Source organism: Eschrichtius robustus, chromosome 8 (genome assembly GCF_028021215.1).
Source record: "Eschrichtius robustus isolate mEscRob2 chromosome 8, mEscRob2.pri, whole genome shotgun sequence".
NCBI classification, from domain to species: Eukaryota; Metazoa; Chordata; class Mammalia; order Artiodactyla; family Eschrichtiidae; genus Eschrichtius; species Eschrichtius robustus.
Genome location: NC_090831.1, coordinates 72,873,481 through 72,889,596, shown reverse-complemented (window position 1 = coordinate 72,889,596; position 16,116 = coordinate 72,873,481). Strand labels below are relative to the sequence as shown.

The 16,116-nt window shown below is 39.5% G+C and overlaps 2 protein-coding genes across 5 annotated transcripts in view; one reads left to right on the top strand and one right to left on the bottom strand.

Moving 5' to 3' along the window:
- Positions 1-9,042, bottom strand: part of HEPACAM2 (HEPACAM family member 2) — a 53,265-nt gene extending 44,223 nt beyond the window's left edge. For 2 of the 4 annotated variants that reach the window (XM_068550654.1, XM_068550656.1), the window contains exon 1: positions 8,707-9,042. The gene's annotated coding sequence lies outside the window, so the exon portion shown is untranslated. The remainder of the gene's footprint in view (positions 1-8,706) is intronic. The other 2 variants (XM_068550655.1, XM_068550657.1) reach the window with 1 other exon arrangement.
- A 222-nt stretch (positions 9,043-9,264) lies between these two features.
- VPS50 (VPS50 subunit of EARP/GARPII complex) overlaps positions 9,265-16,116 on the top strand; it is a 130,111-nt gene continuing 123,259 nt past the window's right edge. Inside the window, exon 1 of the mRNA XM_068549991.1 lies at positions 9,265-9,379. Coding sequence (XP_068406092.1) covers positions 9,347-9,379 — 33 coding nt within the window. The 5' untranslated portion in view covers positions 9,265-9,346. The remainder of the gene's footprint in view (positions 9,380-16,116) is intronic.

Sequence of the window (16,116 nt, the reverse complement as noted above, 5' to 3'; positions counted from 1 at the left end):
CAAGGGAAAAACAACAAATAACACACAAGGGAATCCCTATAAGGTTAACAGCTGATCTTTCAGCAGAAACTCTGCAAGCCAGAAGGGAGTGGCAGGATATTCTTAAAGTGATGAAGGAGAAAAACCTACAACCAAGATTACTCTACCCAGCAAGGATCTCATTCAGATTTGATGGAGAAATTAAAACCTTTACAGACAAGCAAAAGCTGAGAGAGTTCAGCACCACCAAACCAGCTTTACAACAAATGCTAAAGGAACTTCTCTAGGCAAGAAACACAAGAGAAGGAAAACACCTACAATAACAAACCCAAAACATTTAAGAAAATGGGAATAGGAACATACATATCGATAATTACCTTAAATGTAAATGGATTAAATGCTCCCACCAAAAGACACAGACTGGCTGAATGGATACAAAAACAAGACCCATATATATGCTGTCTACAAGAGACCCACTTCAGACCTAGGGACACATACAGAATGAAAGGGAGGGGATGGAAAAAGACATTCCAAGCAAATGCAAATCAAAAGAAAGCTGGAGTAGCAATTCTCATATCAGACAAAATAGACTTTAAAATAAAGACTATTACAATAGACAAAGAAGGACACTATATAATGATCAAGGGATCGATTCAAGAGGAAGATATAACAATTGTAAATATTTATGCACCCAACATAGGAGCACCTCAATACATAAGGCAAATACTAACAGCCATAAAAGGGGAAATCGACAGCAACACAATCATAGTAGGGGACTTTAACACCCCACTTTCACCAATGGACAGATCATCCAAAATGAAAATAAATAAGGAAACACAAGCTTTAAATGATACATTAAACAAGATGGACTTAATTGATATTTATAGGACATTCCACCCAAAAACAACAGAATACACATTTTTCTCAAGTGCTCATGGAACATTCTCCAGGATAGATCATATCTTGGGTCACAAATCAAGCCTTGGTAAATTTAAGAAAATTGAAATCGTATCAAGTATCTTTTCCGACCACAATGCTAGGAGACTAGATATCAATTACAGGAAAAGATCTGTAAAAAATACAAACACATGGAGGCTACACAATACACTACTTAATAACGAAGTGATCACTGAAGAAATCAAAGGGGAAATCAAAAAATACCTAGAAACAAATGACAATGGAGACATGATGACCCAAAACCTATGGGATGCAGCAAAAGCAGTGCTAAGAGGGAAGTTTATAGCAATACAAGCCTACATCAAGAAACAGGAAACATCTCGAATAAACAACCTAACCTTGCACCTAAAGCAATTAGAGAAAGAAGAGCAAAAAAACCCCAAAGCTAGCAGAAGGAAAGAAATCATAAAGATCAGATCAGAAATAAATGAAAAAGAAATGAAGGAAACAATAGCAAAAATCAATGAAACTAAAAGCTGGTTCTTCGAGAAGATAAACAAAATTGATAAACCATTAGCCAGACTCATCAAGAGAAAAAGGGAGAAGACTCAAATCAATAGAATTAGAAATGAAAAAGGAGAAGTAACCACTGACACTGCAGAAATACAAACAATCATGAGAGATTACTACAAGCAACTCTATGCCAATAAAATGGACAACCTGGAAGAAATGGACAGATTCTTAGAAATGCACAACCTACCGAGACTGAACCAGGAAGAAATAGAAAATATGAACAGACCAATCACAAGCACTGAAATTGAAACTGTGATTAAAAACCTTCCAACAAACAAAAGCCCAGGACCAGATGGCTTCACAGGCGAATTCTATCAAACATTTAGAGAAGAGCTAACACCTATCCTTCTCAAACTCTTCCAAAATATTGCAGAGGGAGGAACACTCCCAAACTCATTCTACGAGGCCACCATCACCCTGATACCAAAACCAGACAAAGATGTCACAAAGAAAGAAAACTACAGACCAATATCACTGATGAACATAGATGCAAAAATCCTCAACAAAATACTAGCAAACAGAATCCAACAGCACATTAAAAGGATCATACACCATGATCAAGTGGGGTTTATCCCAGGAATGCAAGGATTCTTCAATATACGCAAATCAATCAACGTGATACATCATATTAACAAATTGAAGGAGAAAAACCATATGATCATCTCAATAGATGCAGAGAAAGCTTTTGACAAAATTCAACACGCATTTATGATAAAAGCTCTGCAGAAAGTAGGCATAGAGGGAACTTTCCTCAACATAATAAAGGCCATATATGACAAACCCACAGCCAACATTGTCCTCAATGGTGAAAAACTGAAACCATTTCCACTAAGATCAGGAACAAGACAAGGTTGCCCACTCTCACCACTATTATTCAACATAGTTTTGGAAGTGTTAGCCACAGCAATCAGAGAAGAAAAAGAAATAAAAGGAATCCAAATCGGAAAAGAAGAAGTAAAGCTGTCACTATTTGCAGATGACATGATACTATACATAGAGAATCCTAAAACTGCTACCAGAAAACTACTAGAGCTAATCAATGAACTTGGTAAAGTAGCAGGATACAAAATTAATGCACAGAAATCTCTTGCATTCCTATACACTAATGATGAAAAATCTGAAAGTGAAATTAAGAAAACACTCCCATTTACCACTGCAACAAAAAGAATAAAATACCTAGGAATAAACCTACCTAAGGAGACAAAAGACCTGTATGCAGAAAATTATAGGACACTGATGAAAGAAATTAAAGATGATACAAATAAATGGAGAGATATACCATGTTCTTGGATTGGAAGAATCAACATTGTGAAAATGACTCTACTACCCAAAGCAATCTACAGATTCAATGCAATCCCTATCAAACTACCAATGGCATTTTTCACAGAACTAGAACAAAAAATTTCACAATTTGTATGGAGACACAAAAGACCCCGAATAGCCAAAGCAATCTTGAGAACGAAAAATGGAGCTGGAGGAATCAGGCTCCCTGACTTCAGACTATATTACAAAGCTACAGTAATCAAGACAGTTTGGTACTGGCACAAAAACAGAAATATAGATCAACGGAACAGGATAGAAAGCCCAGAGATAAACCCACGCACATATGGTCACCTTATCTTTGATAAAGGAGGCAAGCATATACAGTGGAGAAAAGACAGCCTCTTCAATAAGTGGTGCTGGGAAAACTGGACAGGTACATGTAAAAGTATGAAATTAGAACACTCCCTGACACCATACACAAAAATAAACTCAAAATGGATTAAAGACCTAAGTGTAAAGCCAGACACTATCAAACTCTTAGAGGAAAACACAGGCAGAACACTCTATGACATAAATCACAGCAAGATCCTTTTTGACCCAGCCCCTAGAGAAATGGAAATAAAAATAAAAATAAACAAATGGGACCTAATGAAACTTAAAAGCTTTTACACAGCAAAGGAAACCATAAACAAGACAAAAAGACAACCCTCAGAATGGGAGAAAATATTTGCAAATGAGCAACTGACAAAGGATTAATCTCCAAGATTTAGAAGCAGCTCATGCAGCTCAATAACAAAAAACAAACAACCCAATCCAAAAATGGGCAGAAGACCTAAACAGACATTTCTCCAAAGAAGATATACAGATTGCCAACAAACACATGAAAGAATGCTCAACATCATTAATCATTAGAGAAATGCAAATCAAAACTACAATGAGATATCATCTCACACCGGTCAAAATGGCCATCATCAAAAAATCTAGAAACAATAAATGCTGGAGAGGGTGTGGAGAAAAGGGAACACTCTTGCACTGTTGGTGGGAATGTAAATTGATACAGCCACTATGGACAACAGTATGGAGGTTCTTTAAAAAACTAAAAATAGAACTACCATATGACCCAGCAATCCCACTACAGGGCATATACCCTGAGAAAACCATAATTCAAAAAGAGTCATGTACCAAAATGTTCATTGCAGCTCTATTTACAATAGCCAGGACATGGAAGCAACCTAAGTGTCCATCATCGGATGAATGGATAAAGAAGATGTCGCACATATATACAATGGAATATTACTCAGCCATAAAAAGAAACGAAATGTTGTTATTTGTAGTGAGGTGGATGGAGTTAGAGTCTGTCATACAGAGTGAAGTAAGTCAGAAAGAGAAAAACAAATACCGTATGCTAACACATATATATGGAATCTAAGGTAAAAAAAAAAAAGGTCATGAAGAACCTAGTGGCAAGACGGGAATAAAGACACAGACCTACTGGAGAATGGACTTGAGGATATGGGGAGGGGGAAGGGTAAGCTGGGACAAAGTGAGAGAGTGGCATGGACATATATACACTACCACACATAAAATAGATAGCTAGTGGGAAGCAACCGCATAGCACAGGGAGATCAGCTCTGTGCTTTGTGACCACCTAGAGCGGTGGGATAGGGAGGGTGGGAGGGAGGGAGATGCAAGAGGGAAGAGATATGGGAACATATGTATATGTATAGCTGATTCACTTTGTTATAAAGCAGAAACTAACACACCATTGTAAAGCAATTATACTCCAATAAAGATGTTAAAAAACAAAAACAAAAAAACCCAAAAAAAAACCTACAATGCGATATCATCTCACACCAGTCAGAATGGCCATCATCAAAAAATCTACAAACAATAAATGCTGGAGAGGGTGTGGAGAAAAGGGAACCCTCTTGCACTGTTGGTAGGAATGTAAATTGATACAGCCAATATGGAGAACAGTATGGAGGTTCCTTAAAAAACTAAAAATAGAACTACCATATGACCCAGCAATCCCACTACTGGGCATATAGCCTGAGAAAACCATAATTCAAAAAGAGTCAGGTACCACAATGTTCATTGCAGCTCTATTTACAATAGCCAGGACATGGAAGCAACCTAAGTGTCCATCGACAGATGAATGGATAAAGAAGATGTGGCACATATATACAATGGAATATTACTCAGCCATAAAAAGAAACAAAATTGAGTTATTTGTAGTGAGATGGATGGACATAGACTCTGTCATACAGAGTGAAGTAAGTCAGAAAGAGAAAAACAAATACCGTATGCTAACACATATATATGGAATCTAAAAAAACAAAAATGTCAGGAAGAACCTAGGGGCAGGACGGGAATAAAGACGCAGAGCTACTAGAGAATGGACTTGAGGACATGGGGAGGGGGAAGGGTAAGCTGGGACAAAGTGAGAGAGTGGCATGGACATATATACACTACCAAATGTAAAATAGAGAGCTAGTGGGAAGCAGCCGCATAGCACAGGGAGATCAGCTCAGTGCTCTGTGCCCACCTAGAGGGGTGGGATAGGGAGGGTGGGAGGGAGACGCAAGAGGGAGGGGATATGGGGATTTAGGTATATGTATAGCTGATTCACTTTGTTATAAAGCAGAAACTAACACACCATTGTAAGCAATTATACTCCAATAAAGATGTTAAAATATATATAACTTCAATTGCTTTCCATTTTTACATGATTATTAAAGATGGTTTAAATTATTTTATCATTATAAGAAATTTCCCACCATCAACATCTCACATCTCACCTGTAACCTACAGAGGGGCTCTGCTTTACCATACTGTTCAGGAGCTTGTTTATTGATCTTAGTTATATTTGCATTTAAAGTGGAAAAACTGATTACATTAAGCAATCTATATCCATGGTGACTAAACTGCAAACAATGCAAGAAGCTACTGGGGGTAGTGTGTGTGTGTTTGTGTTTGTGTGTGTGTGTGTGTGGGTTTGGGTGGGGGTGAGTGCAAGGCTTTTTTGTCACTTCTCAACTCACACTGTAGTTTACTGTCAAGTTCGTTTAAATTTTAAGTAAGGCTGGTCTTGCTTTATAAAGCAAAGAGTCTGCCATATGCATTTCAAACATCCACATTCATTATTTACTAGTAGCATATGAGTGCTTTGGAATGGTAGGAAGAATTGGGAATGACAGGTGGTGACATGCCAATGCCAAGGTCAACATAGGACAGTGGGGAGTGAGAAGAACTGGGGAAAGAAAGCCCTGTCTTATGTTCTAATTCGATAGGTCTTCGGAAAGATTAGAGTTTACAAGGAAGAGCTGGCTGCTAGAGAAGGCCATCATAATCGCCTATGCCTGTGCTAGTGTTCACTCCTACTACAGTGCTGCCTCCCAGAAGCCCTAATCTACTGATACGGCTGCTAAATGACTCTACAGCAATCTTTTCCTTCCTGGGCCCTTCTCCAGGTCACTGCTTTACCTTTGGCAAGCGTCCTGTTTTCTACTACTGCTTGCTCAGGAAGTATAGTTACATCATCCTGGGGAGGCCACATCTTTCTGCTGCTTTGATATTTATAGGATGACTAGAAATGTATCTTCCTAATCAAACCAGGATCTCAGCTCTTATTTAAGCTTCCAGGGGCTCCTCCTATTTGGGCCGTCAGAAATATGTCCTTATCTTACTTTACTGCTAACGCTACTGCTCCGAATCAGATCAACTTACTTAATTCTTAGCCCGGATGTTCCAATCTACAAAAATGGGGCTGGCACCCCTTTACCAAGGGACGGCTGTCCAACAGGTTCTTCTCAAGACTTACTGGCAGGCCATCCACACCCTCCACTAGTTTGCTCTGGCCTACCACTAATGACTCTCAGGCAACTGTGAAAGTTCTAAGTCTCATATATGTATTTTTGAAAAATGGAAATGAAATGACATGCTTCACCTTTTAAAAAGTGCTCTTTAGGGCTCTAGGTTTTTGTTTTTTAGTTTAGGGAGTTAAAAAGGTAGCATGGGTGGCTCAGTTATTTTCTATAGTGTTAGGGTATGCTGAATTAGAAAATATATTTTATTTAGGCAACAGCACTGATTCACTTTACATGCTTCCAATATTATAGTTACAGCCTTTGAAGTTTTAGAGGCCTGGTTGTCTACTTCGTTTTAGTTAATAAGAAGTAAACTAAAATGTAGAGTATTAGATTTAAGCAAAGTTGTAATGCCTTCTTGCCTCTTCAGGGTCAAGTAGATACAGAAAACACTCGTTTCCCCAGTTTGGCGGATAGGAAAAAAACAAATACACAAAATGAAAAAAACTTTTTTTTTTTTTGGTCACCTGCAACTATGTGTACTGAGGGGAAAAATTCTGGGTTTGGGTCTGGGTTCTAGTCCTGTGACCTCAGAACCTTAGATGGATTCATTTTCTCATTCTATAGATTTTAAATGCTAGAGCTGGTTGCCTATAAGAATCTCTTGACCTTAAACAAAGAACTCCTGCAAAGATGATAACAATAACAACGGCATCCTCTTCAGGTGAATCTGAACAGTCAAGTTTGAGAACTACTGGACTTGGATCACCCCTAATATATGCTTTTCAACTAAATTGTAAACTCCTTAAAGGTCAAAACTGTATTTTATTAATCTGAAGTGCTTAGGATAGTGTTGACTAGTGCCCAACAACCAACAAATGTTTACTGAATTGGGTTTCATTTTATACGCTAATATGGTCAGCAGTTTCTGTCTCTTTGATACTTTCAGGGACTTCTAAATACGGAAGACTTTCACACAGTAAGAACTGTCTGGCAATTAAGATTAGAGCAGGTAAAGAATGAACTAAACTAAGGTTGCCCAAAAGGTACTGAAATTTCTTCTTGGGGTTAGAAGTAACAGAGTCAGAAAACCATATAGGTAAGCACATCATTTTAAAAGGAATTGTCAAGCACAATGACAGAACTATGAATAGGGTGGTTCTGTTGGAGCAGAAAACTGGGCAGAATTATGACTATAATACTTTATAATCGTAAGGTGCTTTACAATTTATAAATTGCATTCACTTACATGCTCTCACTTATCCTTACAAAACCCTAAGTCAAATATTACAACCTCATTTGTAAAAAATTCATAAGACAAGATGCTGAGAGGTCAAAAACTAGAATTTCAGAGTTGCGAATAACCTCTATATTAGTGTCCCCCATTTACACACCACTTTTATTATTTTTGCCATATCTGACTACCACCCACAACTGTTATCTAATATTTTTCATTAGTTTGCAAACTTTGACATTTCTTTAGTTGTCCTAAGAAATATCTTTGAAATCACGGGTCTGTGTTTCATTATTTTCTAATAAACATTAATTAAAATAAATGCGAAAAGAAAATCCTTGGTAGCCTTACTTAAAACATCTGGATAAACAGCCCTTCAGTTTCTGCTTGCATATCTGCAGTAACCTTAGGCAAGTTACTTAATTTCTCCGTACCTCAGATTCCTCATCTTTAAAATGGGGATAATAGTAGCAACTCCATATGACGCATTCATACCATTAAATTAAAAAAAAAAAAGACTGTCATTCATACCATTAAATTAAAAAAAAAGACTCATTCATACCATTAAATTAAAAAAAAAAAAGCTTGTGTGGATAAATGAGATACCAAACGTAAAGCTATTAGGAGAGTTTTTGACAGGTAGTAAGCTCTCAGTAAATGTTAGCTATTGTTAATTGTTAGCTCTGGGTCACTTTTTTTTTTTTTCTGGTATTCTCATAACTGGAAAGTTCTTTCTTAAATTGAGCCCCAAACCACTCCCCTATTGCTTTCCCCAGTTTAGCTAAACTGCTAAAAGTTGAAAAGAGGACGTTAAAGTGACATGTGTACTTATTGTTATATTTTCCATCTTGACTTGCCTTAGATTACACAGGTGGTAAAATGATAGGTGGGGATTAAATCCTTTGGTTTTGGTTTCTGCTCTGGATGCCAGTACTGAGGAAGAACAGCCCTAACCTGGACAGCCGCCATTGGACAACTTGGACCATTCTTTTCCTCAGGCCAAGCCCTGTGCCACCTGGGGAGTGCCAAGTTCTCAGGTCACCTCTTTGGAGCCGTCCCGTCCTTGGCGTTGCAGTCCCTTCGCGTGAGTCTGTCGTCCTCTCACTCCGCCCCTCAAGACCAGGTGGGGTTTCCTCCACCACACTCCTCGGGGGGTGGGGGTCATGTCAGCCTGGTTTATATACTGTCTTCTCAGCGTTTGTTCCTGTTGCTCAATGTCTCGTCGCCTATGAGTTAGGTTTTCGCCTCGCCGGAGCAGCTACCGAGAGCAAGTAAGCTACCGAGAGCAAGTACCCCTTTAAAGACCGGCGACCGCCGTGCTCTCTCAGAGCGAGATTTGTGGGCTTAAACGACGCGTCAGCTGCTTTCCTTGCCGGGAAATGTAGTACCTGGGCCGTCCTCTCGCCTCCATTGCAGGTGCCGACGGCAGCCAGGGGACTACAATTCCCAGCATGCTCGGGGAAAGGAAGGGAAACCCTGCTCGGCAGCTTCACGTGACCACTCACTATGGCTTCCCTGTGTCGGGACCGGCTGTTTGGTAGTTCTGTGTGATTTGTTAGTTGTCTGCAGCAAGGTGCCCCCTCACGAATTCGACATGCAAAGAATCAAATCTCTTATGACCCGGCAGGTAAGTCGCAGAGGCTGAAGCAAAGGTCTCCTTCATTTCTCCTGGGATAGGAGCCGAGATGTTCTGTCCCTGGGCCGCAGGCAGGCAGATAACCAAATTATAGGTTGTGGCAGGTGTCAGGGGCACCATAAAGCTCGAGCGCACCCTGGAAAACTCATCTAAGCCGCCAGGTTCGGAGCCCTGCTCAGGTGGATCCCGGTGACCCAGAAACATTCCTTTAGATGAGGTCAATGAGGAAGTCGGAGGCTCCATTTGTTCGTCCTTTTCTCGCTTTTGCCAGCTTTCCAGTGATAGCCCTAACTACCCTGCAGGGTTCCCTTTATCGAAGCTGCCCATCGTCTGTGACGGTGGCCTGGGTAGGGAAGTGAGGTCTGTGCAATAGAGATGACTAGAAAGAGTGAAAAAAGCAGATAATTTGAAGACAGAATTGATAGCTTTATGACTTTGGGCAAGTCCCTAAATCTAGTAGCTTTAAGTTTCCGGATGTGAAAATGAGAATAATAATTATTTTTGTTCATCGTGTCTCACAGTTCTGTTATCGGAGTCATCAGTAAGTTAGTGTATGTGAAATGATACTTTAAAAAAATCATTGTCATGGCAAAATAATGGTCTTTTATTTTTTGCCAGAATGCTAATTCATGAATAAAAACTTTGGCTGTTTTCTGTCTCATCTCATAAATATTAGGGACTTCCTAATAATGTGTCAGCTTCCTTCAAATCAGAAGTGGCAGAAACTTACTTTTATGTACTTATGATGATTATGGTTTGGTTTTAGATACCTTTATTTATTTCAACTAATATTTTACTAGAATTGGCCATTCTTTATTGTTTTTATATGAGAGAAGGGTAATTTAGATTAAAGTTTTAAATCAGTGTGGTTTTGAGAACTTTGGAGAATGTGGAGGATGATCATTTAGTGAAAGGTTCATTTGTGAATTTTTTTGTTGTTGATTAAAAAAAGACTACAAATGCCAAATTAAATTCTTATTTGATAGTTTAGAATTTGAGAGATAGCTGAATAGATTACAAATTGTAGATCTCTGGTGAAGAATACATGAATCCTATGTGTTTATTTTACTTCTGTCAAATTATATTGTTAATGTCATGAAAATAAAATTTAGAAGTTCTGTGAATAATAAAAGATTTAATTAAGTGTGTAATAACAGTTGGCAGTCCCTCACATTTGTTGAGTCCTGGTCTTATGCTTCATAACACTTCTTTTTTGAGGATGGGTTTGAGTCCTGCTCCATCTTGTAGTAGCTGTGTGACCTTGAGCAACTTACCTAACTTTTTTGAGCATCTGTTTTCACATCTTTAAAATAGGAATGATAACATGTATCACATGGGGCTTTCCTAGTGGTGATGTGTATATGATATGATCAAGGTAAAGAGATAAAGGAGTTACCACAGTTCCTGGGCCTTATCAAAGAAGTGCATGATCATAGAGATCATCTCAGTGATCGAATTGATGGTTGGAAAGCGGGAATACTGGAAGCCGGCAGTAATTCAAACAATAGTTGATTTCAGGCTGACTTTGGTATCCGTTTGATTTTTTAAAAAAAAATAAATTTAGTTATTTATTTATTTTTGGCTGCGTTGGGTCTTCGTTGCTGCACACGGGCTTTCTCTAGTTGCGGTGAGTGGGGGCTACTCTTCGTTGCGGTGCGCAGGCTTCTCATTGTGATGGCTTCTCTTGTTTCACAGCACGGGCTCTAGGTGCGCAGGCTTCAGTAGTTGTGGCACGTGGGCTCAGTACTTGTGGCTTGCGGGCTCTAGAACGCAGGCTCAGTAGTTGTGGCGCACGGGCTTAGTTGCTCTGCAGCATGTGGGATCTTCCCAGACCAGGGTTTGAACCCTTGTCCCCTGCATTGGCAGGCGGATTCTTAACCACTGCACCATCAGGGAAGTCCCCCATTTGATTTTTAAAACAATATACAGTTTTGTACATTATACCACTAATACCCCTAAACTGCCTCTGGGATGCTGAATTTGGACTTTTGTGCCTCAGCTAGGTTTGGTGCTCTCTCTTGTTGCTTGCTGGCAGTTCAGCACAGTTGATATTGTCATCATTGTATAGCAACTTTGATTGGTTTGTTTTCTTTTTTTTCAAATAAATTTATTTATTTTATTTTTGGCTGCATTGGGTCTTCATTGCTGTGCACGGGCTTTCTCTAGTTGCGGTGAGCGGGGGCTACTCTTCGTTGTGGTGTGCGGGCTTCTCATTGCGGTGGCTTCTCTTGTTGTGGAGCACGGGCTCTAGGCACGCGGGCTTCAGTAGTTGCAGCACGTGGGCTCAGTAGTTGTGAGTCGCGGGCTGTAGAGTGCAGGCTCAGTAGTTGTGGGACACGGACTTAGTTGCTCCATGGCATGTGGGATCTTCCCAGACCAGGGCTCGAACCTGTGTCCCCTGCATTGGCAGGCGGATTCTCGTCCACTGTGCCACCAGGGAAGTCCCGGCTGGTTTGTTTTCTAACCCTATTTTGTAATAGTGAGTGGGAGAGAAAAATACAGAAGTCCAGATACCAGTGATAGTAAGTTTATGTCTCTTAAATGTAGTGAAATTGTTCTGAAAATGAACTCTTCAGCCTCAGTCAGTTGTTTATTGGATTGAGCAGGTAAAATCTGTGCTTAGTTGGGATGGAAAAAAAAAAAAACAAAACTAAAGAGCACATACAAAAAGCTGGAACTACACTGTAAAAGGTGAGGTAAAATTCAGAGTTTCACACATATTTTAAAAGTCATCCTAATTAAGTTTGTTTATGGCTTGACTTCCACATGTTTAATCATTATTAATACACATTTCATGAATCTACGAGGTAGGAAAGTAGGGTGCTGCCTAGAGTTACACTGGGGATTTTATTTGTACTGTTTGTTGTTAGGTTAAAGGTAGTAGTATTACAAATAAATATACATAAAGATGTTTCTTTTTTGTGAGGCTAAAGAATATGCTGATAATATATTGTTGTTGATGTGGAGAGATGTGAAATTAAGGTCTATGAAACTTAGAGTTTTTGGCATTTCAGCTCTCCAAGGATCTTGGTTTGGAGGAGAGTGTAGAGCAGGATTTGTTAGCGCTCTTTATTTAGATGAGCTCTTTCATTCTGCTTTCTCCATTATGCAGGGCTCTGTTCTTTCAGTTCATTCAACAAATGATTACTTAACACTATGTGCCAGGCACCATTCTAAGTTTGGGGGATGCAGCAGTTAACAAAACAAAGTGCTAAGGCAGATGTGGTGATACATGCTTTGGAGGAATAGAGGATAGGGAATCCTGGGAGTTATTGGCAATTTGGGGTAATTTATAATTTTAGATAGGGTGGCCATGGAAGGCCTCACTGAGAAGGTGACATTTGAGTAAAAACCTGAAGGAGGTGAGGGAGTAAGCTCTGAGGATGTCTGGGAAGGAGCATTCTGGGTGGAAGGAAAAGCAGATGCAGAAGCCTTGAGGCAGAAGCCTTGAGGCAGGAGCATGTTTGAGGAGCAGCAAAGGGCGTTGTGGGTGGAGTGAAGTGAGTGAGGAGAGAAGTAGTAGGAGGTGAGGTCAGAGAGCTGAGGGCAGGAAGCCTGATCACATAGACCCTCATCCTCACCTCATCTCCTCTACTTTTCTCCTCACTTATAGCAAGGCCAGGGAGACCAATAAGGATGCTAATGCAATAATCCACGTGAGATACGGTATGGGCCTCACCCAGGGTGCTAAGTGGTGGACGTGTTGAGAAGAGGTCAGATCGTGGATGTATTGTAAATGTGGAGTTGACAGGATTTCTTAATAGATTGGATTTGGGCTGTGAGGGAAAGAGAAGCTTCAAGGTTGACTCCAAATGGTTTGGCCCCAGCAATTAGAAGAATGGAATTGCCATTTAATGAGGTGGGCAAGACTGAGAGAGGAACAGATTGAAGGAAGGGAGAAAGTTTTAAGACTTGTTCATTTCAAAGCCTCTTGGATATTTGAGAAAGAAAATAAGCAGTTGGCTAGAAGAGCCTGAATTTCTGAGGAGAAATTCAGGGTATAGATAAAAATTTAGGAGTTATGAGAATAAAGAGGGTATACAAATTGGCTAAGATCACCAATGGAGTGATTGTAGAAATAAAACGAGTCCACAGTTGGAACATTTGAGGATTCATTGTTTCAAGGTCGGGAGAAGAGGTGGATCTGGGAAGGCGGATTGAGAAGGAGCAGCCAGGGAGGTGAGCAGTCTGCTGCAACCTGAAGAGCACCTGTCCTGTAGCAGATGCTCAATAAATATTTGTTGGATAGAGAACATCCAAATCGAGTGGGTCCTGGAAGCCACGTAAAGAATTTAAAAGAAGAGGGAGTGATCAGCTGTCTTAAATGCTACAAATGGGCCGTGGAAGGTGAGAATAAGAATGAGCCTTTGGACTGAGCAGCAATAAGGTCATCGGTGACCTGACAACAGCGCTTCTGTGAAGTGGTGAGGAGGAAAGCCTGATTAGGGTGGGTTTGAGAGAAACTGAGGGCTGCGTATAAACACTCTGTTGAGTTTTGCTGAAACTTTTTCTGAAAAGAAAAGGAATCACAAATCATCTCACAGGCTCCTTTTGATCATTGGGATGTAAGTTGCTGGTCTCATAAATGGAAATTGAGTATTCATGTAGACAAAACAGAAGTAGTCTGAAGTGTAATCTGATTTGGACAAAGAAATAAAATTGCAGAGACAGGTATTATTTATGATGGATTTTATATAAATTTAAACTGGGGAAATTATGAAAACAAAAATCAAATACAAAAGAAAATCAAATAATGGTTAATGATTATAGTGAAAGTTTTAATTTAATAAAGGCAGAGTACTGTACTTATAACCATGACTTCCTGCTTTAAAGAGGCAAAGATAAAATAAAAATGCTGACTTCATATTTGTTAGTAGAAATTTATAAAATTGCTAATCAAAGGGTTGAAGATCTATAATCCTAAAATACAGGTGAGTCATATTGTGCTTTGAGACGTTTACGTAATTCTTTATTTCTGTTTTGATAAGGTAAAAAGAAAGCATTTCTCTGTGATATTCAGAATAATGGTCAACACTTAAAGAGTGCTTACCATGTATAAGACACCATTTTTGGCCTCTCATATATGTTATCTCCTTTATCCCTTATAACAGCCCGTGAGTTACTGTCACCATCGTTAGAGAATGATGACAGGCAGGTTGTCTGCAGAAGCCATTCTGTGAATCCCCTGCTTCCTAACATGTACATAGGGTTTCCAATTTTTTTTTTTTTTTAATTAGGGTTATCATACTAAGTAAACGGTTTTTGGGGTCTTAAGGTTTACTCCTTTATTTACTTATTTATTTATTTATTTTTTGGGCTGTGTTGGGTCTTCGTTTCTGTGCGAGGGCTTTCTCCAGTTGCGGCAAGTGGGGGCCACTCTTCATCGTGGTGCGCGGGCCTCTCACCGTCGCGGCCTCTCTTGTTGCGGAGCACAGGCTCCAGACGCGCAGGCTCAGCAATTGTGGCCCACGGGCCTAGTCGCTCCGCGGCATGTGGGACCCTCCCAGACCAGGGCTCGAACCCGCGTCCCCTGCAACGGCAGGCAGACTCCCAACCACTGCGCCACCAGGGAAGCCCGGGTTTCCAATTTTTATTACTTTTATTTTGTACATTTGGTGGGAAGTTGTCATGTATTAGTAGCAAATTATCATGTGTGGTAACTAATTGGGAGGCAAGGCCTTTTTCTAGATATTGGTATATACCACTTGTTTACTTGTTTTAGGCATTGGTTTCTTTACTGAGTAACTCTGGGGAAAGAGAAAATTACACCTGATATATTCCTTCAATAATTTATTAGAGTGGTTAAACAAATCTATACTTTTTAAAATGTTTGTTTAAAAGTCATGACAATTATTTTTTTAAAAGGTATTTTAGGGGTGGTCGTGATTTTGAATCAAATTATGAAGTTTTACTCTCATGTATGTGTATACGTTTGAATGTATATAAGCGTGTGTATATAATGTATAGAGAAGTTTAATTCCATAACCCAACCTTGCCTTCTTTACCACTTTTGGTGCTATGCCCTTGTGATGACTCTTGGTGAGAAATTGGGACAAGGAAGAACAAACACACAAGAGTAGTTTCGTACTTTTATTTTCTCACTCATTGTAAGACTTTTAGCCTCAGTATGCTTTTTTTATTCCTGCAGACTTCCCTAGAAACTTCATTTTAAAGTCAGTTGCATATTCCCATGGGAACGATGGTCTAATTAGTTAGAGATTGGAGCCTAAGACTCCAAATAATTTACTAATTTCTTTGGTGCTTACTCTGTTCCTGGAACTGTGCTAGCCCCCAGGCTATAAAGGCAGATAGAGGACTTGGTCTTTCCCTTCTCTTGGGTCTGAGAGAGATATATATTTAATATTTAAAACTTCACTACTTTGGCAGAGGTGTTGGGAAATGTCTAGTGGGGTTTCTAAAACATTAGAGATTATAGTAGTCATCCAGGTTGCTTGTTAAAATGCAACTCCTGGTTCTAATCTAGAAATACCTGTTTATTAGCTCTGTGGTGGGACCTAGAAGTTTTATGTGGAAGTTTTATGTTTAAAAACTTCCCTGGGTAATGTTGGTGGAGATGATCCATGAGCGTTACTGAGAAATAGTGTTTCTTTGAAACATAAGATTTAGGAAAACTTCATAGAGGAGTTCTGAAAGTGGAGTATTGGTTTGGTTTCTTTAGAGGGTGGGGTGTGTGTGTGTGTGTGTGTGTGTGTGTATGTGTGACTGTG